Here is a 26566-nt window from a genome sequence, read left to right as displayed (position 1 = left end):
TTCCACGCCTCAGAGCCGGCCCCTGATCTTGATCTCCGCCGTCCGGATAGGAATATACGCCAATAGCGCAATCACCACTGCAAACTCGAACCCAAGATCGCCTGTCTTCTCCGCAATCGGCCCCGTGTACCATGTCGTCTTCATGGAAGGAATAATAAAGCCCCAGGCAATCAGCACCGACGCCAGCGCGCTCAGCCCCGTCGGCAGCGCCCGCCCGTCGTCCCAGATTGCCGGATCGAAGCTCGCCGGGTCGGCCTTGCGGAAGTACAGCCACTCGGTCAGGAAGCACGTCACGGACGCGCCGGCGTAGTACCCGATGATGCTGAGGAAGGCCGTCACAGAGCTGACGAAGGACTTAGATGCGGGAATGGCGATTCCGATGATGGCGGCCGTGGCCAGAATCGCGAGGACCACACGCGGCACCTTGCGCGCAATAGGTGCGAACGCCGGGATGTTGAAAGATATGGTATAAACGTCTCGCGCGCAGGTCGCTAGGACCGACATACCCAACATGACAAGGATGAAGCGTCCGAAGTCGCCCAGTCGCCCGGTGAGGATGGTGCCGATGACGCCGCCGATGCCGTGCAGTTCATAGGCGGCCGCCCAGGCGGGGATGCTGGGTACAGCGCCTCCAATGGCCGCGCCGAGGGTCATGAGAAGCGAGAAGGGCAGCGCGATTCCGAACAGGCAGTACATGGCGATGCGAAAGCGCGGCGCTGTGGGGGGCATATAGCACGCATAGTCTCCCGCCACGTTGCTCCAGGTCACCATGTTGCCAGCAGCGAAGGCGACCATGCCCATGTAGTCCTTGGCACTATGAGCACGAGGAGCGCCTTGCTGGTAGAGTTGGTCGCCGGCAGCGCCAACGAGAATGAAAATGGCCAGCAAGCTCGGGATCCATGCCCAGCGGGTGAAAAGATGCATGACACGGTAGCCCATGAAGCCTATAACGAGGGAAATGACCATGATGATGGATATGGCGCCCTCAACGGGAAGGGTGCCGGGCTTGACAGCAGCGAGACACTGGCCCCCATTGATACTGCCAGTGACGGCGAAGCCGCCGACGGTAAGAGTGACGATGACAGAGGTTAAGAAATTGCAGTATTTCCTGAGAAGTGTGAGCTACATGGACACTCCCCGGGGATGACAATGAAAGAGGGGTGGGATGAGCACGTACCCAAAGCAGTATCGGGACTGAATCATCTGTCTCATGCCCGTCAACGGAGCAATCGTCACGATGTAAGCGGTCGGTAGGCCAAAGAAGAACTGCAAGAAGACAATCATGCATGCCGCAGCCTTCAGTGACATACCAAAGCCAAGGGTAGTAGCTGAGCCGATACCGATTCTAGTCTCTGTCAGTCGTCGATTCCAATATCATAGTCAAACGTATGTCACTCACGGCAGCAAGCTCGTCATGGACGTCGCAAAGATGTAGAAGACGTTGGCGAACTGAGTGTCGGTCCGCTTCTCAACCGGTACAGGCTCGGCACCGCGCATCTCTACGCCCACGCTGGAGAGCAACTTCCAGATGGAACCCCCGACCTTGGGCGCCTGAACATCGTCCATCCCGATTGACTCAACCGTGCCATCTAGAAACGAGCCGGTCTCGACATCGCGGACGGCACCGACGCTCTTCGCCTGGTGCTTCTCAGTCGTGTCGGACATGGTGTTAACTTCTGTACGGTGGTCTGTCTGTTTAGGACCCAGCGAAGTAGAGTGAATGTTGCAAGTAGTGGCAGCTATGACAAGCAGATTCAACAATGTCGGCTGCCGAATTGCCCGAGCCACGGTCGGTCGTGCTCGTGTTTATACACGAGTCTGACCACCGTGAAGATGTGAGGACGAGCAGTCCAGCCATTTGGTAGATAGTCGATAGGTGTACGCGGTATCATCTCGGCGAGGTGTGGCTGTCTTGGAGGTTTGTGAAAGATAGTCTGTTCTGTATCTGGACCCAATAGATAGGGAAACTAGACTGGCCGGGGTCCTGGCACCATCTCCATTCCGGCAGGGCCCAGTTCCACTTATTTCCTAGCGCCGGCCGGCGCCATGTTTCTCAGGGACCCCGGACCCAGCCATGCTACGGGCTGTTGGAACCTGGAAGTACGTACATACGTAGACACTTGGAGATATGGGCACAATTAACAATACCATCGTTCCAGAGGCCAAGAATATTAGAATGTGTTGTACTATAGAATGGAGCAGCAATGATGTGAAATCTCAATGTTGTGATTGGCCTACGATCACAAACTCCACGACCTCCCCAGCTGCGCTATCGCTTCAGCCTCTTCCACAACATCCCCAATCGACGCGTCCATGTCAAACAAGTTCTGTTGCTGTATCATCTCCGACCGGTCCCCACACGCCTCCTTGACCACCTATCAAACAAGCAACAGTCAGCATCTATCACAAACCAGTCACTCGGGATCGTCACCACAACCCCTACTCACCATCGGCCGAAAACCATAGCACATGGCATCCATCGCCGTCGCCCTCACACATCCACTCGTGCTCACCCCACACACTGCCAGCGTATCGACCCCTAGCAGCCGCAACTCCGTCGCCAACGTCGTGCCAAAGAACGCCGATGGGTTCCGCTTCAGCACCGTCGTCTCGCCCTCAGCCGGTTCCAGCCCAGGCATCAGCGCATCCAGGCCGCGCGGGTCGCCGTCCTGCCACGCACGGATCGTCTTCGTCTTTGCCGCCTGAACGCCCCCGTCGCGCAGCCGCGGGTGGTTGTACCGTACCTGCGCCCACACGACGGGGACGCCACTTGCACGCGCCGCTGCTACGAGCCGGCACATGGAGGGTGCGCTGGCGGCGCCAGAGGGGTTGTGGGTGATGTCTAGCGGGGAGCCGGGTTGGTAGTAGGCGACGCAGACGTCGATGAGGAGGAGCGCCGGCCGGGAGCCCCAGCCGAGGCGGTGGCCGAAGCCGGCGGCGATGGAGGCTTGGTATTGAGGGTGATCTTGGATCTTGAGGCTAGTCATGCTGGGCGGTAGTCGAGGTGCGTCGGTTCGTAGAATCGCTTGAACCCCGTAGATTCTTCCCTGAATCCGGGTTGGCTTCCTTATCTGTTGTGCTATTGTAAACTCCATGTCCAGGCTCTCAGAATTGCTCCGCTGAGGATGGTAGTCTCCGGCCGGCCGGCCGGCACACGGCATGTAAGTCACCACTGTGGATTTGGGATGGCCCAGGACGGTCCTTCGTGGCTCCGATTACAGTGCCGAGCAACATTGCAAGATATGCCTTTCCTTTCTTATAACCTACCTGGTTCTTTGGCTGCTCACTTAGCAGCAGATAGGCTGAACCAGCTGACAAAGACGCAGCCATGGCAGAGGAGAAGCATGCCCTCCATGACCAAACCAACATCCTGACAGGGAGCCGGTTGATGGTGGTGTTTGCCGCCCTGGCTTCAGCTCTCCTCATCACCTACATCGACCAGAACTCCATTGCCGTGGCGCTGCCCACCATTGGCAGAGAGCTGAACAGTTCTTCGACCATCGTCTGGGCCGGAACATCGTCTCTCATCGCCAACACGGCATTCCAGGTGCTCTATGGCCGGGCGTCGGACATTCTGGGTAGGAAGGTCATCCTCATCTCATGTCTTTGTTTGTTGGGGCTCGGCGACCTGCTATGCGGGTTTGCCCAGACGGGGGTACAGCTGTATGCCTTCAGGGGTATTTCGGGTCTTGCCAACGGGGGTATTATGGCGTTGGTCATGATGATTGTGTCTGATGTTACGACACTGGAACAACGTGGAAAGTCAGTATGCCTATATGATTTCTCCAGCGTACCGTACTAACTGAGTGTGCATGAAGATACCAGGGCATTCTCGGCTCCTGTGTTGGGCTAGGTAACACTATCGGCCCCTTCGTCGCGGCAGCTTTCACTCGAAATTCTACATGGCGAGCAACCTTCTGGTTCATCGCGCCACTGGCCATCCTAGTAGCTGTGCTCCTGTACTTCCTGCTGCCACCTCAGACCATTCCCCCGGAGCCGGTTTTGACGAAGCTAAAGAAGATCGACTGGGCGGGGATCCTGTTGAGTTCAGGTGGCACTATTGTGCTTCTGATTCCAATTTCTGGGATTGGGACGCAGTTTCAGACGTCAAGTCCAATGGTCATCTCCATGCTGACAATCGGCTCGCTGTTACTGGCGATGTTCGTCGTGAATGAGTGGAAGTTTGCCCGACTGCCCATGTTTCCTCGTGAGTGCCAATAATACGATACCATGAGGCTGCGCTGATAAGGTCAAGTAAGGCTCTGGAAGAACAAAGCCCTGGCAGCAATGCTTACCCAGAACTTCCTCATCGGCATCGTCTTCTACAGTGTGCTCTACTACTTGCCAATATACTACCAGAGCGCTCGACAGATGGGCCTGCTCACATCGGCAGCTCTTCTCATCCCAATCGTCATACCGCAGGCCATTGCCTCTGCACTCTCTGGCCAGTACATCTCACGCATGAATAGATACGGCGAGGTCATATGGCTGGGCTACATTTGCTGGACCATAGCCACTGGGTTGCACTGCCTGTTCAACCGCACCTTGCCAGTCGTCGCCATCGTCTTCATCCTCGTCATAGAGGGTGTTGGAGTCGGGCTGGTCTTCCAACCGAGTAAGTCAGCCACAAGCCACGGGTGGTGCTCTTGAACGGACGGCTAATCTCAAACAGCTTTGGTGGCCGCACAGGCCCATAGTCCAAAGGAGGATCGGGCAATCGTCATCAGTGCGAGGAACTTCATCCGCGCGCTCGGCGGCTCAGCCGGGCTGGCCATCGCATCGGCCATCTTCTCCAGCACGCTGGTGTCGAACATCCCCATGAGCATCCCGGTGGACATGGCTGAGAGTATTAAGCAGTCCGTGTTCGAAATGCCGGACATATCTGGCCTCCCAGAAGACCAGAAGATTCATGTTCTCAACGCCTATGTTGCGGCAGCGAGATCTGTGTTCTATTTGTGGGCGGGCGCGATGGGGTGCTGTTTAGCGTTGATGGTATTCATCAGGGATAAGGGGCTGAAGAGGGTCGAGGAAAAGCAGGATTTGCCAAGCGTTCAAACAGACGATGAGGAGGCGGGAGTTACGGTTGTACGGCCGGACAGTGCCAAATAAGCGGACGAAATGGCTCGACTGTGCCGAACAACAGTACCTAATGTGACTACCCGCGCTGCCAACATATATCCCGCCCCAATCTTGCATAACCGGAGCCGTCCCATGCCCTAGGGTTGGGAGCAGATGTTGGCCCACGGGGAAAGTTGTTCCCTCTTAGAATGACCATGATGGCCAAGTAGAAAGGGGAGTCTGTTTCAGTCTTGGGGTGATACTTTCTTGAGTGATGATTTGGATGGGGTGCTTCCGGTGAGTTCGGGAGGGAAGTAATTGGCAAGGACGGTCACGATCATCAGCTACCTTATCTAGAAGTATTAAAGGAAGAATCTATAACTTAGTTATCTATACAATTAATAGAATGCTAAAAAACCTTGTGGACTGAATATTTCCGTTTCCCTTGGGAGATATTGAAGTGGTACTAATAAGTGCTACTAAACCTGTGCGAATCAAAATATTTCCGTTGTCCAGAGCCAAATCCTCACAAACTTGAGGTTCAATCCTCAGCTTTCTGCGGCACTTACTCCAATATCGATACGTTAGATGCATACTCGATCGATCCACTGCGTGAGAGTCGAGAGAGTTTCCCAGGTCGAGCTTATGGCAGACCAGGCCAAGTTAATATTCGCTAACTCGAATCGAGGGTTCCACAAAGCCTTTTGATTTGTGCTATGGTACTGGCTACATGATTTATGGTATCCATATCTGAGCATGTCCACTGACCTCTCCAGGTTTAGACCATGCCTAACAAGAGAGTACAACTATGAAAAGGGCTGCCACATCAATCCAGACTACTAAAGGTTTATTTTTCGTCCTTAGGTAAGATTCCCTTTACTGCCGTTGACTTCGTTTTTATTGGAAATGAAAACGGATGTGGATGGGAATGGCTGTCTATGGTATTCATATCTCTCTATTCTTGCTCCAATCCTGTTCAACAGAATCATGTCAGCCGAATTGTGTCCCCGAATGTCAAGGACTTGATGATCTTACCATTGTAAGCGACATCCCTTGTGGTGGGAAATCGGTCAATATCGCCCAATTCGACAACATCCTTTGTCGCAAGCGACTTGATCCTTTCACAAAGTGCTCCTGGAGCCAACCCAGGGGTTATCCCAAGGAGATACGCGGCCAAACCGGCGATGTGAGGAGTGGCCATTGATGTTCCATCGAAAATTGCCTATAGTTCGATTGTCAGCACCAAAGGAATCATAGCATATGCAGCTATATGTCGCAGAAGAACTCACGGTTTCGTTATTATTGGGCCCAATCCAAGTAGACAAAACCTGGACACCAGGCGCGAAAACATCGACGGGTGGACCCCAGTTCGCCCAAACTGGCCTCACATCTTGAATATCCGATGCTGACACCGTGCATGCGTACGGTGATGCGGCTGGACCGAAGTACTCCGCGGAAAGGTTCGCATTACCTGCAGCGGCGGCAATGAATAATCCTATACCCAAGGTTAGTTGGTTTGGTACCGTGGTCTCCTTTACTTACCAGCATTGTAGCCTTGCTCTACAGCGGCATTGACTGCATCGAACTCGGGATTATTGTATCCGTATTCTTCCTCCCAGCCGTAATTGGAAATGCCGAGGGACAAACTGACGACACCTCCATTCCGACAGAGTGAATCTCGATTGGCTTGATAATGGTTGATGGCCTCCTGAATGCCAGCCGGTAAAGAAGCTCCTGGACAACCAAGTTCATAGCAGAACTTGATACCGAAAATGCGAGTCTCTTTCGCAACACCGTAGACGGTGCCACCAGTAGTACCAGCGCAATGGGTACCGTGGCCCTGTGTATCTACTCCGCCACTGCCAGGCTCGGGAGAGATATCGGCAAGCAATGTGGCTCTGCCGCCAAAGTCTTCGTGACTTGCCTGAATACCGGAATCAACAATATATGTGCATGTTCCCTCCCCGCCAGAGGAATCGTAAGTGTAATCAGTACCGCCAGTTTCTCTACTACTGATTCGAGCAAGGCCCCAAGGAGCGTCGACCTGCACGATGGGTGCTAAACCAATCTCTCCAGAGGAGACTTGAGAAGAAACGCTTTCGCGAAATTCCCGGTTCTCCTTAGATTCAGGCACCACCAGGGGTATGCCGACAAACGGATCCTCGACCTCACCCCCGAGGTGAACACTGGCAACCTTTAATAGGTGGGTTAGACGTCTACAGTGGTCTCAAGAAGGCGATACTGCTTACTCGAGGGTCTGCGGATATCTTTGCTGCTTCATCAGCAGTCAATGGCGCTACAATTCCTTGGAACTTTTCAAAGTTGTAGGTGTAAAGAGGATTGACTATATCGAAGCTGACCCCTTCGACGGAGTTTCCAGGCTTCAGTGTAACGATATAGTTTTTCCCGTCTCCAGCGGGCACTGGTGGTGACTGCTGCGGCGCAGGAGCAGCGAGGGAGAGGCGAATTGCCAAAAGAGCGAGGGAGAACCGCATACTAACTAGTAACTATGAAGAGGAGAATAGCTAATGGAAACTGGACGGCTAGTTTCAAGTCTTGATGGCGTTGTAGTCCGACTCTATTGACTTTCAATCATTTTCAAGAGGCTTCGGCTTTTTATATTGCTTGCTTCACCCATCCAAGGGGCTATCCTCTCGACGCACGACTCATGAAGACATTGAGATACGATGTTTCGATTGACCGAGGCTTCCTCAAACTCTAAATCAGTACATATTTGCATCCCCGGAGTCTCAGAGAAGGGATTACAGTTGACCTTCCATTCTCAGAAATGTTCCCATTTATCCCAAGCATTTACCTGGCAAAAATTGAACTCGTTGTAACTACGACGGGGCGGGAAGCATAGATATCGGTATGGATGCCACTGTAAGGTTTGCACGTACAGATTATGGAATCCAGGTTTTCGAAAATATCTAGGGATTTAGCCAATAGCTAAGACCTTTAGCATTCTTACTATGTTACGCATTGGCCGACTTAGGACCTGACAAACGGGAGGTGTTGTTAGATACATGCGATAGCGGATGCAATGGCTTGCAAAACTGTGGCCCCAAACCCAAGTATGCGTCGGTTGTCGGCGAATACGAAGGTACGAAGGTACGAAGAGGCAAACTGGGGGAGATATCAAATGGTTGAATGGAGGAGACTTCAATAGGCTGCTTGACTTTGTTGAGTTCTATTTTCCAGGTAACTAGTGAAAAGGACCACATTTACTCCTTACTTACATAGAATGCCGTGACTTGCCAAGCCGCTTAACAATTGCGATGGGATTTTGCGACGTTATGTTATTACCGTATTCGGAAACCAAGACAGTCAGGACATCCTAGTCCGAATGTATCTAGGAAATTATATACATGCAGACAAGAGTTAAAAGTCACACAGAATTGTACCGAATGCTTACTTTTCCGGAAAGTAAGTCAGTAACGTTACGACTTAACAGCCTCTTGTAAAATAGAACCAGTGAATTGCATATTTTGTTACATGAGGATGGCAGAGTAAAACCTCGCTCCTCAGATGCTGGACTCTTACTGCGAAGTCCTCGACTTCTCCCAGGTTCATGACTAGTATGCATCCCAAATTTCACGCTCCATTACCTCCGCGGCCTTGTGGTTATTATTGCGCTCTGACAGGCTATTTTAGGATCTGAAACAGACTATAGCACGGCCCAGGCCACTGGAGGAAGAGTCCCAGAGCACGTTTTGATCCTTTACTGAGTATTATGTGCCTGTACTTCCCAAATCCTCTCTATCGCCATCTCAGAGGAATGTGTTCCCCTCGTACTATGAAGATAGACAAGATTTTGTTAGCTCCCAACATCATAGGTAAGGATTTGGATCCATGTCACAAACCATGCTATGTCTGGCTGACACCTCGGGTTGGCCGGAAGGAGATGTCCAACTCGCGTCTTCCCTGAGCAGTATCACGCGTTCCCCGGACAGCTTTCGAGGAGACCTATCTTAGACACGGAGGATATGTGCAGAGGAGTCGGGGCGCTTTTGTGGTAATAGAGGGATTCTTCTTACTAGTGTAGGGGAGGATTAGGTATTCAAGTGCAAGGAAGCTTAACATCGGGGAGGAGTGGCCATTTGGAGAAACGGTCGCGGTAGTATTGGCGGTGAAGAAAAATTGCAGAACGGTCAAAGATAGATTCAAGAAGCTAAGATATGAACTGGAAGCCTAGTTGGTATATCAAGTGAAGTGAAGTCATCCACTGCAGCCCATTCTGGCAGTAGCTAGGCCATGACTGTCGCATATTCACATGACTAAAACAAACCGGTCACTCACGTATCGGCAAAATATTTTCTTTGCTTTTAACGGGATCCTGATCTGGCTCCTCAAGATGAAGGATTAAAGACCTTGGATTTCTAAGGTGCTTGATACTGGAACGCTTGAAACATGTGCAGATCTGATCGACCCAGATGAATTGGGCGGTTTCGAGAGCCTTGGGCACTACATTGTCCAACGTCGTGGCTAGTTCTCGAATATTTTGCACGCGTGATCGTCGATTTGGATATCCACCGTTTCCGAATTTGGTAGTGAGGTATGTCGAATTCGATGGCCCTCAAAAAGCATTACTATGTGTATGAACACGCAGTATAAATCGGGATGCCCGCCGCATGGTAGAGTTGAATTTCCTACCCAAGCGTGAGATCTCGCCTCGAACTGTCTGTCGCGAGGAGAGCAGGCTCGGTACCTTGTCAATGGCTTTCCGTCATCGTGAACGATCTCGAGCAATCGGATACTCTTCTCTCCTTCGAAGGGCATGTATTTGAAAATCTTCCGCAAGAATGTGAGCACGAGACATTGGCTTCTGCGTATGGCGAGAGGACCTTCTTCCTAGATATGCCGACCTATCTTCACCCAATGCGGCAAGGGATTCCAGTCTCCCCTTGCATTGATTCCATCCTTAACATGAAATGAACGAAGTGATACCGACAATCACGGTAAAGGGGACCCTATCGACAACAGAGTCTCGAAACGAAACGGGGCGAGGCGGTCATTGAAATCCAGCAAACCTGATTTGTCAATGACGGGTCTTCCATGCTCTTTAACTGTCTCGCAAGGCTGGCAATCTCTTGTCCATTCCGTCCACCCTCGACTTGCCAGTTTTCTCAAGCAAAACTGGTCCTGCAATTGACGATGTTGTGAACATATTGGTCGCAGCCCCTCTCCGGTGAACTACACGAGGCTTGAGCTGGCAGCACCAGGGGTTCGAATCGTATTGTCAAGAGGTACACAATATTTTCGTGTTTAGCATTTATCGGGGCTACATACCACGAAAAAATAAAAATCCTGTACGTAGGTACGGTATTTAATATTTTGAATAGATATCATCGCACTCTGCGGGTACTTTGGAAATACTTTCACTGGTACTGATACTGTTGCATGGCGGTCTTTGAAGTCGATCCGATGCGCTTTTCCACCGTAGAAGAGGTGCCATCATTGGCCTAACTTTTAGAACATTTTAAATGAACAGAGTGATAATGCTAAGGAAGTACTGCGAATGAGATAATGGCATACGGAGTATCAAGGTGGTGCTTATGTCGGCTGTGAACTGAAAGGATCTGAATTCCTATTATTGATTAACCAGTGAGAGAGATCAGTGTCGCAGCATCTTTGTAAGGGTCTCACTGTAGGGAATCTCCAATCGTGAGGCAAACATTGAATTGTTGCTATGAAGGAGGAATCTATCTAAAGTGTGCGAGGCGTTAGTTATGCCCTGAATTCAGAGGTCTGCAGACCTCTGATCCATCACAGTCCTAATGGAGTTTACGGTGTAAATTTTGATGATCCACAGTTGTAAATGCGCTAACAAACTTTTGTGAAGTTTGATTGGCCGGAACTAAAGATTTTGATGCCTTTAGCCACAATGTTGATGCCTTAAAATTAATTTTTACAACTTTTTGTTGCCTTGTTGCCTCAGGCTTAAATTTCGGTTTATACGCTAACCGTATATAGAGATATTAACCGCTTTTTCTGTGGAGTTGTAAATCGAGTTGTAAAATGGTTTTCGAGGTTGCAAAACCTCTCCAGTTAGTCTCTAATAGACTCTACTACATAGTTACCTGTCTCACGAAAATAGGAATAAAATGCACTGTAGGATCTAGCGCTGACAGAACAGTGGGTTGTTGTGGTGTTGGACAGTTGCACCTACTACTTACATACTACCTACTACATGCTAAGTCAGGGTTTACATGGAATAGGACAATTCGAAATGCCATGATAGGTACTCTTACTCTAGGGCGTGGCAGGCCTGGCGGCATAGACAAGTACAACGCGATCGGCTCTCCGACCGCGAGACCTCCATTTCCATTTCTCTCTTTCATCCGAGTACTAGATATCCAACCGTTCCAATTCCAATTTGAGTCCGTCTGTTGTTCAATCGACAGCTTTGTCCTTTCCTGCGAGCTATCCCCTGAATCCCGAATCCCGCAAGCCACCATGCTCCATCTCTACGACTCCAATATCCCCTCAGGTAACGGCTACAAAGTCCACCTCCTCCTCTCCCACCTCCGCCTCCCCTACCACACCACCGACCTTGACCTCCTCACTACCCCCGCCGAGACTCGCCTCCCCGCCTATCTCGCACTCAACCCCAACGGCCGCATCCCCCTCATCATCCTCGACGACGCTACCCACACCGTCCTCCCCGAAAGCAGCGCCATCCTCTACTACCTTGCCAAAGACACGCCCTACCTCCCCTCAACCCACCTCGGCGTCACTCAGGTGCTGCGCTGGATGTTCTTCGAGCAGTTCAGCCACGAGCAGTACGTCGCCGGGCTCCGGTTCGCGACCCACTGGATCGGCCTGGAGAACGTGAGCGCTGAGACGCGCGAGCGGCTACAGACGCGGGGGCAGGCCGCGTTGGACACCATGGAGGCGCATCTGGAGGGGAAGACGTTCTTCGTCGAGGAGATGTACACGATCGCGGACATCGCGCTGTTCGCGTATACCCAGTTCGCGGAGCTGGTGGGGTTTGCGGTCGGGGGGAATGTGAAGGCGTGGTTGCAGCGGGTGAGGGAACAGGAGGGGTATGTGACGATCAAAGATGATCCGTCCGGGAAGGCGCCGAGTATGAAATGAACCGGTCCCCGTTGACTGTGAGATATGGTCCTCGGTGTTTTGCCGTTTCAAAAAATAAACGCCAGGGAATAAACGCCAAGTTAACTCCAACCTCGGTCTACACGCTCCTTTCATGATTTTCGAAGCAACGATTCCAGGTGTTCGTTTATTGTACCTCCTCAAGGTCGACGCCGCCCATCCTCCGCAACTCCATTTCCCGCTGCGTTTTCCGTGCGTAGAGGCGCTCCCGTGCGCCGTCGAGGGACTTCATCTCGGTTTTGAGGTTGTACGCGGTGTAGACGGCGCCGCTCCCTGTAGTATCTATTAGCATTCACTCGTTCATTCATCGTCGAAGGACTGGTCCCGTTCAGGGGTAGGGGTGAGTGGAGTGGACTGCTTGCCGATGAAGAGGAGGAGCCATGGAGCGAAGGATTTGGGTGCCTTGTGGACGGCTTGGTTGATTTGATGGATTGGAAGGGCCGGCATTGTAATATGCGAGAGGATAATCCTACGACTATGATATCGCTTTTTTCGCGATAATTGAGCTTTTGATCTGGTGACGGTAGAGTTCGGCGTGGATTGGTTCACGATGGCTTGCTAAAGTGCTATGATAATAAAAGCGAACCCAACTACGCATACTTGACAGCTGCTATTTAAACAACCCTTCATCACTACCGAAAACAGAACCTGACCCCTCGGATCCGCACGCCCTGCCGCCGTGTGGTTTTCGCGATATATCTCGACTGACGCTCGCCCTGCCGTGGGGTGAGCGTGGAGCGGACGCTGACCGATCGGAACCAATCAGCGCCCGCCATTTTCCAGGATGCAGCCTCAGGCCATGAGGCCAAGGATTTGGGTTCGTGTGACGTTGGCGTGACCGCGCCACGACTTGCCCATGACTTGTCACGACTCACGAGGGATTGAAGCGCGGCTTGTCTGTGGCGAGCCTGATATTCCCGGATTTCATGGGCGTTAGATTACGGCGCTGGCCGTGCGGTCACACCATTTGCGTGGCTGGATCCTGAACTTGGGACTATTGTGACTTCGAGGAATATCAGGTTTTCGAAATGCCTTTGCCGTTCCACCGACAAAGGATGGATGGTCCTGTACGGTAATGTACGGTAGGTACTGTCCTCTGTAGCTATGATACACCGTGAAGTGGCACCGAGATGCCTCCTGTAGTACCGTCGGCCTCCTTCCGAAACTGGTGGTACTGTGTAGTACCCAGAAGGAATCCCCTCCGTCATGTATGTCGCGAGCAGTGACGACGTCGACACTGCGATTAAACCCCGTGCCCATCCCATCCGTCCCGGCGCGTTCGACACATACACAAATTACACGTATTACATGGTCCTTCCGTCGCACTTCAAAAACCTCCCTTCGGAAAAGATCGAGGAATGGGAAGAGAGGGAAAATGTCACGATGCTCGCCGTCCCTCCCGCTCACCCTGGATACGACAACGCAAACCCACGAAACGCCATGGGCTGTGCGGAATGCGAGAAGGTGCTGATGGAACGAAACCCGCCAGTGACAAGAGAAAAAAAAATAGAGGGGTGGAAATATGTCGCGTCGAAGGAGAGGGATCGATCACAAGAAGCGGGTAGGGAGGGAGAAGTGTTGACACCGGTCGACCGACGCGGAAGGGGAAAAGAAGAAAAATGACAAAGATGCTCTGGTAAACGGGACACGAAAAACCTCGTCATCCCATCCCATGTAAAGTTAGTTCGCGCAATGTATTCTCTCCTCCACCCACGCCCTCAACCCATCAAAACAAATATTCGTCTTCTCCCTCCCTCCATCCCTCGATCTCAAATATCCAGACTCCGCGGCCCACTCGCCCGACTCCGCTCGTCCTCCTCCTCCGGCACATCGCTCAACCGCGTCGGATAATGATGCTGCACCCGCTCCCACCCTTCATACCCGCTCCCCTCATAATCCGGCTGCTCCGCCTGCTGTTGTTGCTGCGCGCCTCCGCCAGCCTGCCGCCCATACGCGCTGGGCGGCGCCGTCGCGTACCCCTGCGTCGTCGGCACTGCGAGTTCGCCGGAATTACCGGGTACGGCCCCACTGCTACCGTAGCGAGCGCGATGTGCATGCTCACGCTGCGCGTCGCGAAGCACGTCATCCTCGTCATCGTCGGAGAGGTCGTCGGAGACGGTGCTGACGCGCAGGCCGCGGCGGTCGGGGAGGGGGCGGCCGTGGGCGTCGACGAGGAGGCGGCCGTGCTCGTCGTAAAGATAGTCATCAGCGGTGGGTTCGTCGTGGCGGTCGCCGCCGTCGGAGGCATCGGAAAGGTCGTCGGAGGTGGTGCCAATATAGGAAGGGACGTCGGAGGGGGCGGAGGAGGCGCCTGTGGTGGGGTAGGTGTCGCGGTGGGTGTAGAAGGGTGGTTGGGAGGAGGTGGAAGTCGCGCCGGTGGGAGGGGAGGTAGTGGAGCTGGGAGGAGGGGGTTGCGGAGCGGGGACGATGGTTTGAGAGGTGGATCCGGACGCGGGGGTGCTGCCGGGCGCGTAGGGTTGGATGCCCTGCGGTTGATAGACGCCGGCGGAAAAGGTCCCTGGCGGTGGGGCCGGTCGTTTTCCGGCTTCCACGAACGGGTCGGTGTCGGTGGGTGAGGCCCCTTCGTTGTACACGTATTCGGCTTCCATGTATTCCTGGCCTGGGTCCATCGAGTAGTCGTCGCCTTCCTGGCCCCGTCGAAGGCTCGCTTGCCGCATGATCTGACTGGTCGGGAAGATCTGGATGCCGCAGATGTTGACCGGCCGCCCTTCGCGTATCTCGCTGCACCGGTCCCGTTCTTCCTGCTCCCGCCTTCCGAGCTCTTCCCATGCCCGACGCGCTTCCTCCTTGGCAATGTTGAGCTCCCGTTTGAGCTCCCCATTCATTTTGTCCACGTTGGCTCGTTGCTCCTCCGCTCGTGCAGCGATGGCGTTTTGCTCCTGGCGAGCTCGACGCTCGCGGTCCAACGCAACCTGCTGCTGCGCTTGAACTTCCTCGTTCCGCTCCAACTCGCCCCGAACGTCTGTGAACCAGCGTTGGAATTTCCGTTCGGAGCTGGCGCGCAGTCGTTGGAGCTCGACCACCGCGTGGAATAAGTTCGCACCGGCAGCGGTAAGATCCTGCATCTGCCGCGCGATCCCCACATTGAGAGGCTCGTTTCGCAGCTCGTCGGAATTGTTCTCCAGCCGTCGGATCCAGTATCGCGTCTGCCCTTCCCATTGAGAGGAGAGCTGCTCCCATCTTTCAAAGGCATGGGGGAATGTTGAGACATTCGGGTCTCTCAGCCGGCTAGCCGGAGTGGGTATTGATTGGGGTACTTCGGCACCTCCTGGATATCGAGGGATACGAGGCTGAGCGGCTGCTGATGGGGTTGTCTGTTGCGGGGGTGGAGGCTGATGTGGAAGTGGTTGTGTGGAGGTTTGCGGTTGTGAGGAGCGACGTTGTCTAGCTGGTGGAGGACGGTCCTCCACAGCCGAGGGAACGTGCAATGGGTCTGGTCTTTCTTCTCTTCCTAGGGCAGAGGCGGCTGCAGCTGCGGCCACAAATCCCTCCTCTCGCCGTCCTGATTGTGGCAGGAGTGCAGGATCTATTCGGGTTCTATCACCTTGTCCTGGTGAATATAAGCCTGAGCCCTTTCCAGGGCCATGTCCGGGTGTTGGAGACTGACCTTGAGCAACGCCAGCAGCAAGTCCGCCTTGCCCGGCCCCTACTTTTTGTCGTTCGCGTTCCTGCCTTCTCCGCATTATCTCCGTCGGCGGTGTGATTCCACGATCCCGCTGTGCCTGCGGCACGGGCATGGATTGGCCTCGTTCTCTCGCACCTTGCACCGGAACAGGCCCGTGCCCTGCAGACGACCGTTGGCCGCCGTTCGAAGTTCGGCCAACATTGCCTGCGGAACCGGCAAGAATGTCGGACATGGAAGCTTCCTCCTCTTCAACCACCGACGTGAAAGGATGTGGGCCACGGAGCGCGACTTCGAGAGCCCACCGGATCGCCGACGCGGTGCGACGGGAGGTGCGAGGAACCTGGCGCGGACGTGCTTCCGAGGGAAGAGCCCACTGGCCAGGTTCGGAGCTCGACGCCGGATCCGCGAATCGGACGGTGGGAGGAGCTCGAGGTGGAGGAGCTTGCAGTGGAGGAGAGCTCACGGAAACCGAACGAGGGCGAGGGTTGTGGCGCTCTTCGGGGGCGGGAGTTCCACGGAGGGCGACAGAAACGCTACCGGAGGAGCTGGATACTCGAGAGTGTCGGTGGTTCGGGGAGAGGGCAGATTGGCCTGCCTGCTGGCGTTGATGGGGAGGGTTGGGATCGTAAACGTGTCGGTCGTTGGTCTCGTGAACAGCTCGGGAAGTTGGGCTGAACAACGTGAGGAATTCGGCGGCTCGCGGAGATGACAATGTGACCGCGAACCTAGCAATGGGGTGGAAAATTCGGTCGAGCCTTCAGTGTGACCTCAATGACGCTATGTCGAGAGGAATCTAGGATGGGAGGGCATGTACAACGATGGAACGTGAGAGACAGGGAATGAGGAAATGCCTGGAGAGATAGTGTTAGTGAATAGCAAAAACAAACAGAGTCGATCCATGGCGTGGTCGATCAAAATCCAGCGCGGCGAGATCTTGAGGTGGTTGGGGAAATTATTGTCGTGGCTGTAGGGGCGTAGTGCAGAGGAGTAGGAACCAGGGGTGCAATTGGGGATTTTGAGGAGGCTGGGAATGGCTTTAAGGTGGAGCTTTAAGGAGAGGACAACGCACAATTGATTCGCAAACCGTGGTTTGAGGTCGGTCTGGTCATGAAGTGAACGATTGGTGTTCTGTACGCGCGAAATTTCCAGTGCGCAATCGATTTGCGGAGGTTTGCGACGGGTTGGACTGTCGTGATCCTCGTTTCCCAACCGCAGAACTGGAGCTTCACCACTCGCTCGTGCTGCTAGATGTTGGCGAGGCCTGCAGGGTCGACGCTCGCACCGCCACACGCGAAATAATGCAGGAATCGGCGACCGTCAGCTAGAGCAGATGGAGCAGATGCGGAGGAGCAGGAGATTCTCGAAGCCAAATGACGGCATGTCCTGTACATTATCCACGAAAGGCGCGTCGCAGAGGAGGATGTCGGAGGACGTTCCGGGGTCGCGTGCAGCGACCGTCTAGCAGAGAGAACGGGAAGAAAGCGGCGAAAATGACCGCACGGTGTGCCGATACGCACGATGATGCTCCAGCGGCAACGTCGACGGGTCAATGGCATATGCGACACGAAATCAAGAGGCAGGTTGCCCTTTTGCGCTGGACGCAGGATGAAGCTGCTCGCTCATCCCGTTCGGCTGCCAACTCAGCATGCCGTGCGCTAGAGCGGATTGGGCCCCTGTCCGGCGCCTCTCCAGCTGGGAAAACGCCCCCAAACCGTCTCGGTCTGAGACTTGGCTCTCCTCCTGCATTTTCGGGCGCTTCCCACGACGAGGCGTGTCATATCGCATCAGGGCTAACAGTTATACAGAAGATGGATGGATAACATTACATTCATGGCAAGTACAATACAGTTTCTGGAACGATATCAGTTAGTGGGTGGAAGGAAGGACCGGTCCGGATGTTATTGACCAATCACGACCAGGACTCTATTGGTTTCACGGATCTCCAAGCCTTAGGGCCCAAACCTTGACCAGCAATTGACCAATGACACCAGATAATTGCGTACAGACTCAGTCCAGAACTCTGTCATCGGGACTCCCTGGCGTCTGTCTCCCATCCCATGGCCAGCTCGACCAGTTGAGACGACGATGATACAAAGTTCAGAATGACCTTCGTGAATCTCAGGTCTCCTCCACGAAGCTGCCTATCATGGCCATAACAATACACTACTCTACACCACAATCCCAGACCGTCCCATTTCCCCTGCCTCGACCCTTCATAAGGGGACTCCCGAGTAATGTCCCGGGCACACACGTCTCTCATTCACAGTCCACTAGACACGCCCTGGAATTCACTCAGGAGCCCCTTCCTCTCACCCGAGTCCGTTCGCCTCCGCTTCTTCTCCTTCAACTTCGGGCCCGGTGAGATCATATCCTCCGACGCCATGCTGTCGGGCGTGCGCGTGCGCGTGCGTTTGGTCGAGTTCAATCGCTGAGGCTGGGGACTGGACTTCCTCGGCGTCACGAAGATCTCCGGGCTCGTCATGAGGGGTTTCGTGGATCCGTCGTCCTTCTTTTGCGTCGAGCTGCTCGGGTCTTTCACCCTGGCTGACCCGACGCTCTTTCGCGCGCCGTTCTTGATGATCCGCCCGTTCAGAGATTTGTTGAACTCCCGGGACAGGTACAGGTTGTGATAAGTTTTCCCCTCTTTTGCCTTGCGGCTGGGTCGACGTCCTAATTCAAGGTCGTTCTCCGGTAGAGACGTGGAGCTATCGCGGGGCAGAGATTTACTGCGGTCAAGTACACTGGTCGGGCTGGAGCGATGCCCGGCTTCGACTTGTTCCGATGGAAATGCCGACTTATTCTGCGCTGGGGATTCGAAGTTGTCTAAAAGTAGGTTAGGGCTGGGGCAACTAGCGAGCATCAGTGAGGCGTTCTTATACCAAGATCCAGGTCCTCATTGCTAAAATTCCACTCCTCGTTCTCCATATTGTCACCGGGTGCACTCCGGTTCGGTACCTTGGAGAGGGTATCTTTAATAGAATCCTGGATCTGCCGGATCTGCCGGATCTCCCGTACCTCCGTTTCTATCCTTCTCACAGAATCGTTCAGTTGCGCCAGTGATTGTTCAACGGTCGAGCCCTGGGGACTCTCACGCTGCTGGCGTTCAGATGTTATTAAGTCATGAGTAAGCGCCTTGAGAGTATTGGCGACCTCGTTGTTACACAGTTTCTGATTGGCGCGAACGCCCTTATCAACAGCGTTAGTGATGGTCTTGGTGAAGAAGGTGAGCAGCTTTTGAACGGCTTCGACAGGAGGGACTTCTGGGTCCATAATTGATGAATCCACTAAGTATCAGTAAGAACAGTGGCTTTAGTGTGAACGATCCACTGTATTGTGATAGAAGAATGAGGGATTCAACCGATAGGTGATAGCAGAGTGAGAGACTCAACCGATAGGTGATAGCAGAGTGAGAGATTCAACCGATAGGTGATAGCAGAGTGAGAGATTCAACCGATAGGTGATAGCAGAGTGAGAGATTCAATCGATATGTGATTAGAAGTAAGAGAAACACAGGGAATAAGTGAAAGATGAAAGATGAACATGATATGTGAGGTCCTACCTAGGAAAAGGCATGCACGTGGGCATAGTTGAGCGTCTGGAAGTATGTGGGCGATGCTAACACAGGCACGTTCAGGGACATCCTCATGCTCCGCCCAGGCGTACCGGTCGTCAAAAGCCTGCGATACGCAAGGCGAGAGGACCTTATTCTAAGAAATACGTTCACGGGTGCGCTAGTGTCCTTAAAATTTCATTGCGCGATGGTTTCAGATATTCCTCAGATATCTTATGCATGTGTAGGGACAATCTGACACCAACCAGTGGCACCAACTGAATGGCGTGAAGGAGCTTCGAGACATTGAAGCGCTTAATGAGAATCGCAGGCATTTATTGATCATTTTTAAAGTGTTTTGACGCTATATAGACGTAGAAGTGGTATATTCCACTATTTCTTAGACTGTCTAGAGTGCAGAGGGAGGTGATGTTTACAAGGCTGAGAGTGGTGGTGAGGTTCGGTGTGGTTTGGTCCCGCTTCCCAAAGTCCATCACGATGACGTCTCATGCCATCAGATCCCAGGGATTGGAGATCATAACACTGATCACCATCTACAAATAACAAATATGCTCAAAATTCCATAACAAACTTTCTACCGATCACTTACCAGCCGCTGGAATTCGTGATTTTCTTGATTGAATCACCATGTCGGAACGGGTCAAGCAAGCGGCCATCCAAGAGGCTCAGCATGTCCAACACCAAGCGAAGAAAGCGGTGGGGAGCGGCACATATATCTATCCCATTCGGGTATGCGATTTTCGGCTTTGATTCTTCCCATATACTGATATGATAAGAATGCCTTTACTGACCAGAAATGCAGGGCATATTCTATTTCCTGACCCACCGTAGCCTCTGGAAGCCTCTTCTCGACAAACTTACCCCAACCATCAGCCTTGGAATCGGCGTCACGGCCTTCTGCTTCATCTTCCTCTACCTTCCGCAAGCTGCCGTTCTCACGATTTTCAACGGTCCGCTTGCGGTGCTGACCACCATTCTTCTTACGCTCAGTGAGGCATCGACTCTCACAACGGTCCTGAGTAGGACCTGGTTCCTCGACGATGCCTTGATCGACACCTTCGATGGAGTAGGCATTTACCTACGCGACCTTCGAGCCTAAGAAGTTAGCTAATACCATATAGACCCTCCTCACCCGCAACATGACCGCGCTCGTCAAGCCCGGCCGCGAACTCAAAACCAACAGCTCCGACCCCGTCGGCAAGCTCGGCAAGCTCCTCACCAAGCCCTTTTCCAACTTCACCCCGCAAGCCCTCCTCCGCTACTTCCTCTACCTCCCCCTCAACTTTATCCCCATCGTCGGCACCGTCGTCTTCATCGTCATGCAGGCCCGCAAGCTCGGCCCCACCCACCACGCGCGCTACTTCCAACTCAAAGGCTGGAACGCCCGCCAGCGCGAGAAGTGGATCGACGAGCACATCCCGCAGTACACCGCGTTCGGCGTCCCCGCCGTCCTGCTCGAGCTGCTCCCATTCATCGGCATCTTCTTCTCCTTCACCAACGCTGTCGGCGCGGCGCTGTGGGTGGCTGAGCTGGAGGGGCGGGAGACGACGGCGCGGGAGTTGAAGGCGCAGGCGCAGGAGATAAAGGGGCGGAGGTCGACAGCGCTGGAGGCGAAGGAGCAGGCGCAGGCGGCGCAGAGGCATTTGGAGGAGTTGGCGGAGCAGGCGGAAGTGATGGAGGAGGAGGAGGAGTTATCGGGAATGTCAAAGAGGCATGATTTGAGGAAGCGTAGTGGGGATGATTGAGGGTTGTCTTAGGGATAACTAGGAAGCGGGGTTGACAAGAATGAAGAAACATCATTATGGTTCGCATATCATGCTCATACAGCGACAGATATGCATATTGTGAATATAACCTTATCGTATTAATTCTAGAGATTGATGTCTAAGTTCATTTTCGAGAGCCGGGGATTGGTCGAAGCATGAGGGATTCAGTGGAATGACGAAAATTGGGACCACCTGTCCGCCTTATGGCCTGGTTGATGCATCTGCATCGTGCATGCTGTTGTGCTGACGATGCTTTGATATCAAATGAAGTCGAACAACCCCTCATTCAGAAAATACTGCATTCAATGGCAACAGTTCTATAGTCCTTAGTTTCTATTTTCCGAATTCTTGACATTACTCCAAGTCAACGGAATTAGAAGTGCTGGAAGACATACCAGTCAGCGTGAATAGCTTCACTTGCACCCATCTCACTAGATAAAGTCAATCAAAAGCAAGAGCAAGGCATAATGTCGGATAAAGACTCTATCAGCGGGACAATACCAACCGTCCCATTCCAAAGGACCATTACCCTTGAACCACGATCCTCCCGCGCCGAGATCACTGTCTACGCCAACTTCACCCCTCCCCAAGACCCCTCCCACACCACACTCCTCCTCCTCCACGGCAACTCCTCCCACTCCCGCATCTTCGCCCCCCTCCTCTCCACCCTCCACTCCCCCCTTCCCTGCTCCCTCCTCCTCCTCGATCTCCCCGGCCACGGCGCCTCTACCAACTCCCCCGACCCCACTACCTACACCATGCCCGGCTACGCCTGCGACGTCCTCGACGTCCTCAACCACCCCGGCATCCATGTCCAAAACCTCATCATCTTCGGCTGGTCCCTCGGCGGTCACATCGCCATCGAGCTGATCCCGCTCCTCGGTCCCCGCCTTAAGGGACTAATGCTCGTCGGCACGCCCCCGGCGCTCGGTGCCGAGCAGACGGTGCGGGCGTTCACGCGCGGGAATCCGCACATGGCGGCCGCGGGGAAGGCGGAGCTCACGGAGGAGGAAATCCAAGCGTATGGCCATGAGACGTGCGGGCCGCCGCGCCGCGAATGGCTAGTCGACGCGGTGCGACGCACGGACGGCCGGGCGCGGGCGACGATGTTCGACGCGTTCAACGCAGGGCGGGGGATTGATCAGCGGAAGGCGGTGGCGGAGTGGACGGGGCTGACGGCGGTGGTGAACGGGGGGGAGGAGCCGTTTGTGGATCTGGGGTATCTGGATGGGTGCGCGTGGGGGAATCTGTGGGGGGGGAAGTGTCATCGGATGGAGAGGTTGGGGCACGCGCCGTTTTGGGAGGATCCGGAGAGATTTGTGCCGTATTTGGTGGGATTCGTGGAGGACTGTTTGAAGGATTGAGCGATGCTGATGCGTGGAACGAGTTCATGAACTTACGATTTTATTTGGAGGCTTTCGTTTATAGCATAGCTTATTTATACCCAATGTGAGGATTTTTCCCGCCCATTCCAATACATGAAAGACGGAAATCTGCCGATCCGAACTCATAGTGTACATGTTCAATTTCAGAGCCACTCCAGCTTTCCCGATCTGAAACATACCATCCAAACGCCGTGGCTATGCCTCCAATGCACGAAATTATTCAATAAGGGTGGACCATATGGGCCGGAGGTCATAGCCGCCCACCTCTCTCCGCAAGCTCCTGCTCGGTGTATGGGATGATCTTTACAGCTGGAGGCTCCCGGGCTGCGCGTCGTTCTTCAAGCTCGGCCGGGGTGTAGGGTTGGAATCTTGGCGCCTTGGGTATTGGGCGCCTCCTGCCGTTCACGTGCTCCATCTCTGGTCTACTGTGTCCGATGTTTTGTTCTCGATCGGGGACGGGAAGACGAGCGGGTTTGCGAGGCTTGGTTTCACCAGCCGCCAGTACATCTTTGGCATTCTTCAATGCAGCCTCACTCAGGCCGACACTGCTCGCATATTCCGCGAAGGAGCCGAGGACACTTGTCAACGCTGCTTTCAATGCTTGCACGACTTCGCCGACTTCACCTTCATGAAGGACCTGGTACTTCGTCGTCTGCAAAGTCGCTAGCCAATCCCCTGAGTTCGTGTCGTCTATGAACAGAAGTTCGGCGTCAGATGGCCAGGGACGCATCCCATTGACAAATGCTTCGATGTCCGCGATGGTCTTGGTCAGGGTAGACACGACCCTCTGAACGTCCTTTTGCACCAGTCCCACTCGATCCTCCCTGAGACTGGCCTCGAGAAGGCCCGCTAGCGTAGTCGCGGCATCCGCGATGTTCGACGCATCGCTTAGCGTACAGGGAGTAGGAGAAATGAAAGGAATCCAGGAAAGAAGATAATTAGGCGACTCGGGTCGGGAGAGCAGGGTGAATGCTGCACGTCGCGACATCGAGGTACGGAATGGGAGTCCGACGATCGGCCAACGCAGAATGTACTCGGTGATAACGGAAAGCAGCTGGATGACCGATCCGACGGCCTCTTTGACCAGTGTCCAGAAATTGTGGGGCCATTTTGATGGAGTTTTCCGCGGTTCGTGAATAAATGAACCGGCCACCTCGCCGGCCAATTGCCTTGATTTAGATTTGGGCGACGGTGAGAAGATGTTGTCCGTTTTGATGGACGGAGTAAGTCGGGGTAATGTCTTGATCACCGGCCTCTCCGGCTGTTTCGAGGTCCCGTTCGTCTCCTTGGGTTCTGCCGGTGTTTTGGTTGCCTCTATCCGCCCTGAGACGTCACTCATCTCTTTCAAGCATAGAGTGAGGATTTGACTCCATGTTGAACCGCCCACTCGATCGATTTCTTCGAAAATGGTGCCTCGGCGGGTCACATGAGTTTTGGTGAGGTCGAGAAGTTCCCAGAAGGCCATTGTCCTTACCATCTCCTTTTGTGCCTTCAGACCGAGGATCAAACTGCCATTCGGGTCCTTCGAGTCTTCCGAGAGCAGTTTCTGTCGCTTTGTGGGTCCTTGTGCGGTATAGGCAGTGAAGGCTGTACTTGCACACTCCAGCAGGATATTGCATAATGTCGCTTGGTACGTAAACCGACCGACCAGATCAAGGAGGCCTGGATAGGGACCGGGAGTTGACTGCTTTTGAAGGGTGTAGAACACGCCGTAAAAGTAATGAAGACATTGATGTTGGATGTACCACAGCGGTTGGCGAAACACTGTAGCATATAGGAACGTGCCGCTAAGGACCGTAAAACTAGTCATGCTGAGCGAATCCAAAAGCACGCTTTGCACATGCTTTCGTACAGAGACCGAATACCCAGGCATCTGGACCCCTGATTCCGAAAGCCCTGACTGTAAGGATTTCGATGCGGCTGCGCGCAGATTTGCGAAGGAAAAGGGCTCTGGAGAGGGTGGTGGTCGCAAATCTTTCGGTTCGGACTGCGGTTTGTATTTGATAATTGGTATGGGCAGCTTGTCTCGGTCGCAGTAGATATGCCATGTCGACTTGGCCAGCCCCAACCAAGAAAACATGAACGCAATGAAGATGTATCGTTCGTTGACTTTGCTCCTCTCCCAGGCTCTGCTTTGCGATCAGTATCCATTAATTCCAGCGGCTTGCATAAAACGTACTTTCCTACCTCCACCCAACTATAACGGGCTTCGGAACCTGCATACGCCATGTATATCTCGGCGTAGAGTCTGGTTGCCGCTACCACCCACAGATATGTCTGGACTCGTTTCGTTGTCGATATGTAATGTAGAAAGGTGTGGAAGGGCGAGTTTGATAGCTCGGAGCCATCTATATTTACGTGAGCACACATCCTTTCCAATCGTTTTCCATGACCTACAGTGCATGTTCACTAGTCGTGCTATCCAAAATAGGAGGCATGGGATGAACAATACCGTTGCGCGAAAGATTGCGCGAATCGGACCGAGAAACCATGATCTCTCTGCAAGCTATTAGCACGATGGTTGGAAAAGAATACCTTCCCACTTGCCTGTATGGGACATCAGAGGTCCAATGAGCAGGCAAACGCCGCATGTTACGGTTGCGGCTTTGACGAAACGGTCATGCAGGGCAGGCGTCAGGAAATTTCGATATGGTCGAGCCGTGGGAATCGCCCGAATGTCAGCCATAGTGACGGTGGATGGGACAGAGCGGAAAAAGAAGCCTAGGATGGAAACATGGATTTGAGAAGAAGCGGATCAACTAACAGCAACTGCTTGTTCATGACCTGGAAGACAACAACACCTAACCACTCCAACCAGTGTTAAACTTGATCACGGAGTGAGAGTTCGCGATGTAAACAGTTGCCAAGCGATTCTGCAAAGCTCTTGTTCAGCCTGACTGCCTCAGGCCTCAAAATTTCTACCGCCAAGGGATTAAATGGACTAATTAGAGTCTGACAGGATCAAACCAGTTCAATCATCGCCACAACAGTTTCAATTGTCATCATCAGGTTTACTGCATCCTTTTCATGGGAATCATAGGTTAAGTATGTTTGCTACAGTATCTAATATATATATATCTGTCCTTTCCCTTCTGTCGCTGAAGGTTCCTCTTGAAACCCTAAATCCGTCAATATAGAGTCATTCGTGCTGAAGTCAGCATCATTTTCATATCGCATATTATATTCGAAGTCCGATACTTATCTATATTGAGATGGCTTTTATTGAGCTTCATGAGCGTCTGAATTCCAAATATATGCCGCTGGAATTCAAAGTTGGTCTCTGTTGGGAATAGTTTCTTGAAGGTTTCCTTGAATTTGTGCTCATGCTCATCGATTCTTGAACCTCGAAACTGCCAGAATTTATCTCTGAACAAAAATCACTGAACAATTCCCCGTTTACCGGACCGTCGGAAAGCAGGATATCGCTAGCCTTCTATTCGAATTCGGTTCGATTTAAACCGCGAACTGCTGTTGTGCCAGGTCATTTGAGACTTAGTCATTGAATGCCCGGATAGTGATGAGTGATGTTGATGAAGGCCACCATTAAGAGGAACTGAACAATAAGCTCAATAAACTGACCCTCCTTGATAGCAATTCACATGGCTTCAGGTAATGTACTACATTAATTCATCAGAGCAACAATAGCAGGACTAGGAAGCAATTGAAGAACAATAGATGAACAATAGCGGAACTAAATAAGAAACTCTATAGCGATGTACGGTTCATAGGATAGGAATTCAATAGCGCAAAGTCCACAATAGAGCAATGTTTCTTACCTGTTGAAGTCGAGGCCTATATCTTCGCAATCATCCTCTCCCTTTCCCTGGTTTTTCTTTAGACAAGCAAAAGCTCAAGATACACACAACAAGCGTACTCTCAGACCACCAAGCATTCCCCGTGTTTCCGCTTTTACTTTTCCACATCAACAGGGCTTCGCCGGCGAAGTCGTCAGTTGATTGTTTCTCCCCTCCTGGCTTTCAGGCCATCACAAACCCCCTCCTCCCCCTCTCACGCTCGCCATGTT

The 26566-nt window shown here is 53.1% G+C and overlaps 10 protein-coding genes across 10 annotated transcripts; 4 read left to right on the top strand and 6 right to left on the bottom strand.

Moving 5' to 3' along the window:
• Nucleotides 1–9: 9 nt before the first annotated feature.
• On the bottom strand, nucleotides 10–1566 carry P152DRAFT_402460 (uncharacterized protein; the record flags this gene model as incomplete). The annotated part of the gene is made up of 3 exons (XM_033676652.1): nucleotides 10–1108; nucleotides 1178–1345; nucleotides 1400–1566. 3 exons carry the CDS (start codon nucleotides 1564–1566, stop codon nucleotides 10–12), a joined length of 1434 nt encoding a protein of 477 aa, XP_033531624.1.
• Nucleotides 1567–2414: 848 nt separating this feature from the next.
• On the bottom strand, nucleotides 2415–2987 carry P152DRAFT_441081 (Isochorismatase hydrolase; the record flags this gene model as incomplete). Its single annotated transcript, XM_033677690.1, has 1 exon — nucleotides 2415–2987. The coding sequence occupies one exon, from the start codon at nucleotides 2985–2987 to the stop codon at nucleotides 2415–2417; it is 573 nt and encodes a 190-aa protein (XP_033531623.1).
• A 341-nt stretch (nucleotides 2988–3328) lies between these two features.
• P152DRAFT_402372 (MFS general substrate transporter) lies at nucleotides 3329–5109 on the top strand (the record flags this gene model as incomplete). Its single annotated transcript, XM_033676649.1, has 4 exons — nucleotides 3329–3762; nucleotides 3819–4207; nucleotides 4256–4615; nucleotides 4673–5109. The coding sequence occupies 4 exons, from the start codon at nucleotides 3329–3331 to the stop codon at nucleotides 5107–5109; spliced, it is 1620 nt and encodes a 539-aa protein (XP_033531622.1).
• An 828-nt stretch (nucleotides 5110–5937) lies between these two features.
• P152DRAFT_493721 (subtilisin-like protein) lies at nucleotides 5938–7553 on the bottom strand (the record flags this gene model as incomplete). Its single annotated transcript, XM_033682208.1, has 5 exons — nucleotides 5938–6030; nucleotides 6094–6280; nucleotides 6348–6553; nucleotides 6601–7252; nucleotides 7308–7553. 5 exons carry the CDS (start codon nucleotides 7551–7553, stop codon nucleotides 6014–6016), a joined length of 1308 nt encoding a protein of 435 aa, XP_033531621.1. The 3' UTR covers nucleotides 5938–6013.
• Nucleotides 7554–11514: 3961 nt separating this feature from the next.
• Nucleotides 11515–12156, top strand: P152DRAFT_476115 (glutathione S-transferase; the record flags this gene model as incomplete). The annotated part of the gene is made up of 1 exon (XM_033681482.1): nucleotides 11515–12156. One exon carries the CDS (start codon nucleotides 11515–11517, stop codon nucleotides 12154–12156), a length of 642 nt encoding a protein of 213 aa, XP_033531620.1.
• A 1811-nt stretch (nucleotides 12157–13967) lies between these two features.
• On the bottom strand, nucleotides 13968–15401 carry P152DRAFT_384832 (uncharacterized protein; the record flags this gene model as incomplete). Its single annotated transcript, XM_033675810.1, has 2 exons — nucleotides 13968–14084; nucleotides 14601–15401. Coding segments are annotated over 2 exons (918 nt in total), but the record flags the coding sequence as incomplete, so codon positions are not given.
• A 2465-nt stretch (nucleotides 15402–17866) lies between these two features.
• P152DRAFT_144864 (uncharacterized protein) lies at nucleotides 17867–18737 on the bottom strand. Its single transcript, XM_033673890.1, has one exon. The coding sequence runs from the start codon at nucleotides 18678–18680 to the stop codon at nucleotides 18081–18083; it is 600 nt and encodes a 199-aa protein (XP_033531618.1). The 5' UTR covers nucleotides 18681–18737; the 3' UTR covers nucleotides 17867–18080.
• A 1174-nt stretch (nucleotides 18738–19911) lies between these two features.
• Nucleotides 19912–21307, top strand: P152DRAFT_422072 (uncharacterized protein). Its single transcript, XM_033677184.1, has 3 exons — nucleotides 19912–20120; nucleotides 20194–20457; nucleotides 20513–21307. Exons 1-3 carry the CDS (start codon nucleotides 20019–20021, stop codon nucleotides 21134–21136), a joined length of 990 nt encoding a protein of 329 aa, XP_033531617.1. The 5' UTR covers nucleotides 19912–20018; the 3' UTR covers nucleotides 21137–21307.
• Nucleotides 21308–21464: 157 nt separating this feature from the next.
• Nucleotides 21465–22521, top strand: P152DRAFT_516391 (alpha/beta-hydrolase; the record flags this gene model as incomplete). The annotated part of the gene is made up of 1 exon (XM_033682945.1): nucleotides 21465–22521. The coding sequence occupies exon 1, from the start codon at nucleotides 21625–21627 to the stop codon at nucleotides 22519–22521; it is 897 nt and encodes a 298-aa protein (XP_033531616.1). The 5' UTR covers nucleotides 21465–21624.
• A 167-nt stretch (nucleotides 22522–22688) lies between these two features.
• On the bottom strand, nucleotides 22689–25385 carry P152DRAFT_144843 (uncharacterized protein). Its single transcript, XM_033673889.1, has 4 exons — nucleotides 25090–25385; nucleotides 24940–25041; nucleotides 24722–24890; nucleotides 22689–24671 (listed from the first exon to the last, which is right to left on the bottom strand). Exons 1-4 carry the CDS (start codon nucleotides 25226–25228, stop codon nucleotides 22793–22795), a joined length of 2289 nt encoding a protein of 762 aa, XP_033531615.1. The 5' UTR covers nucleotides 25229–25385; the 3' UTR covers nucleotides 22689–22792.
• Nucleotides 25386–26566: the final 1181 nt, after the last annotated feature.

This window comes from Eremomyces bilateralis (genome assembly GCF_010015585.1).
Source record: "Eremomyces bilateralis CBS 781.70 unplaced genomic scaffold P152scaffold_21, whole genome shotgun sequence".
Classification (NCBI taxonomy): Eukaryota; Fungi; Ascomycota; class Dothideomycetes; order Eremomycetales; family Eremomycetaceae; genus Eremomyces; species Eremomyces bilateralis.
This window is presented reverse-complemented; position numbering and strand designations above follow the sequence as displayed.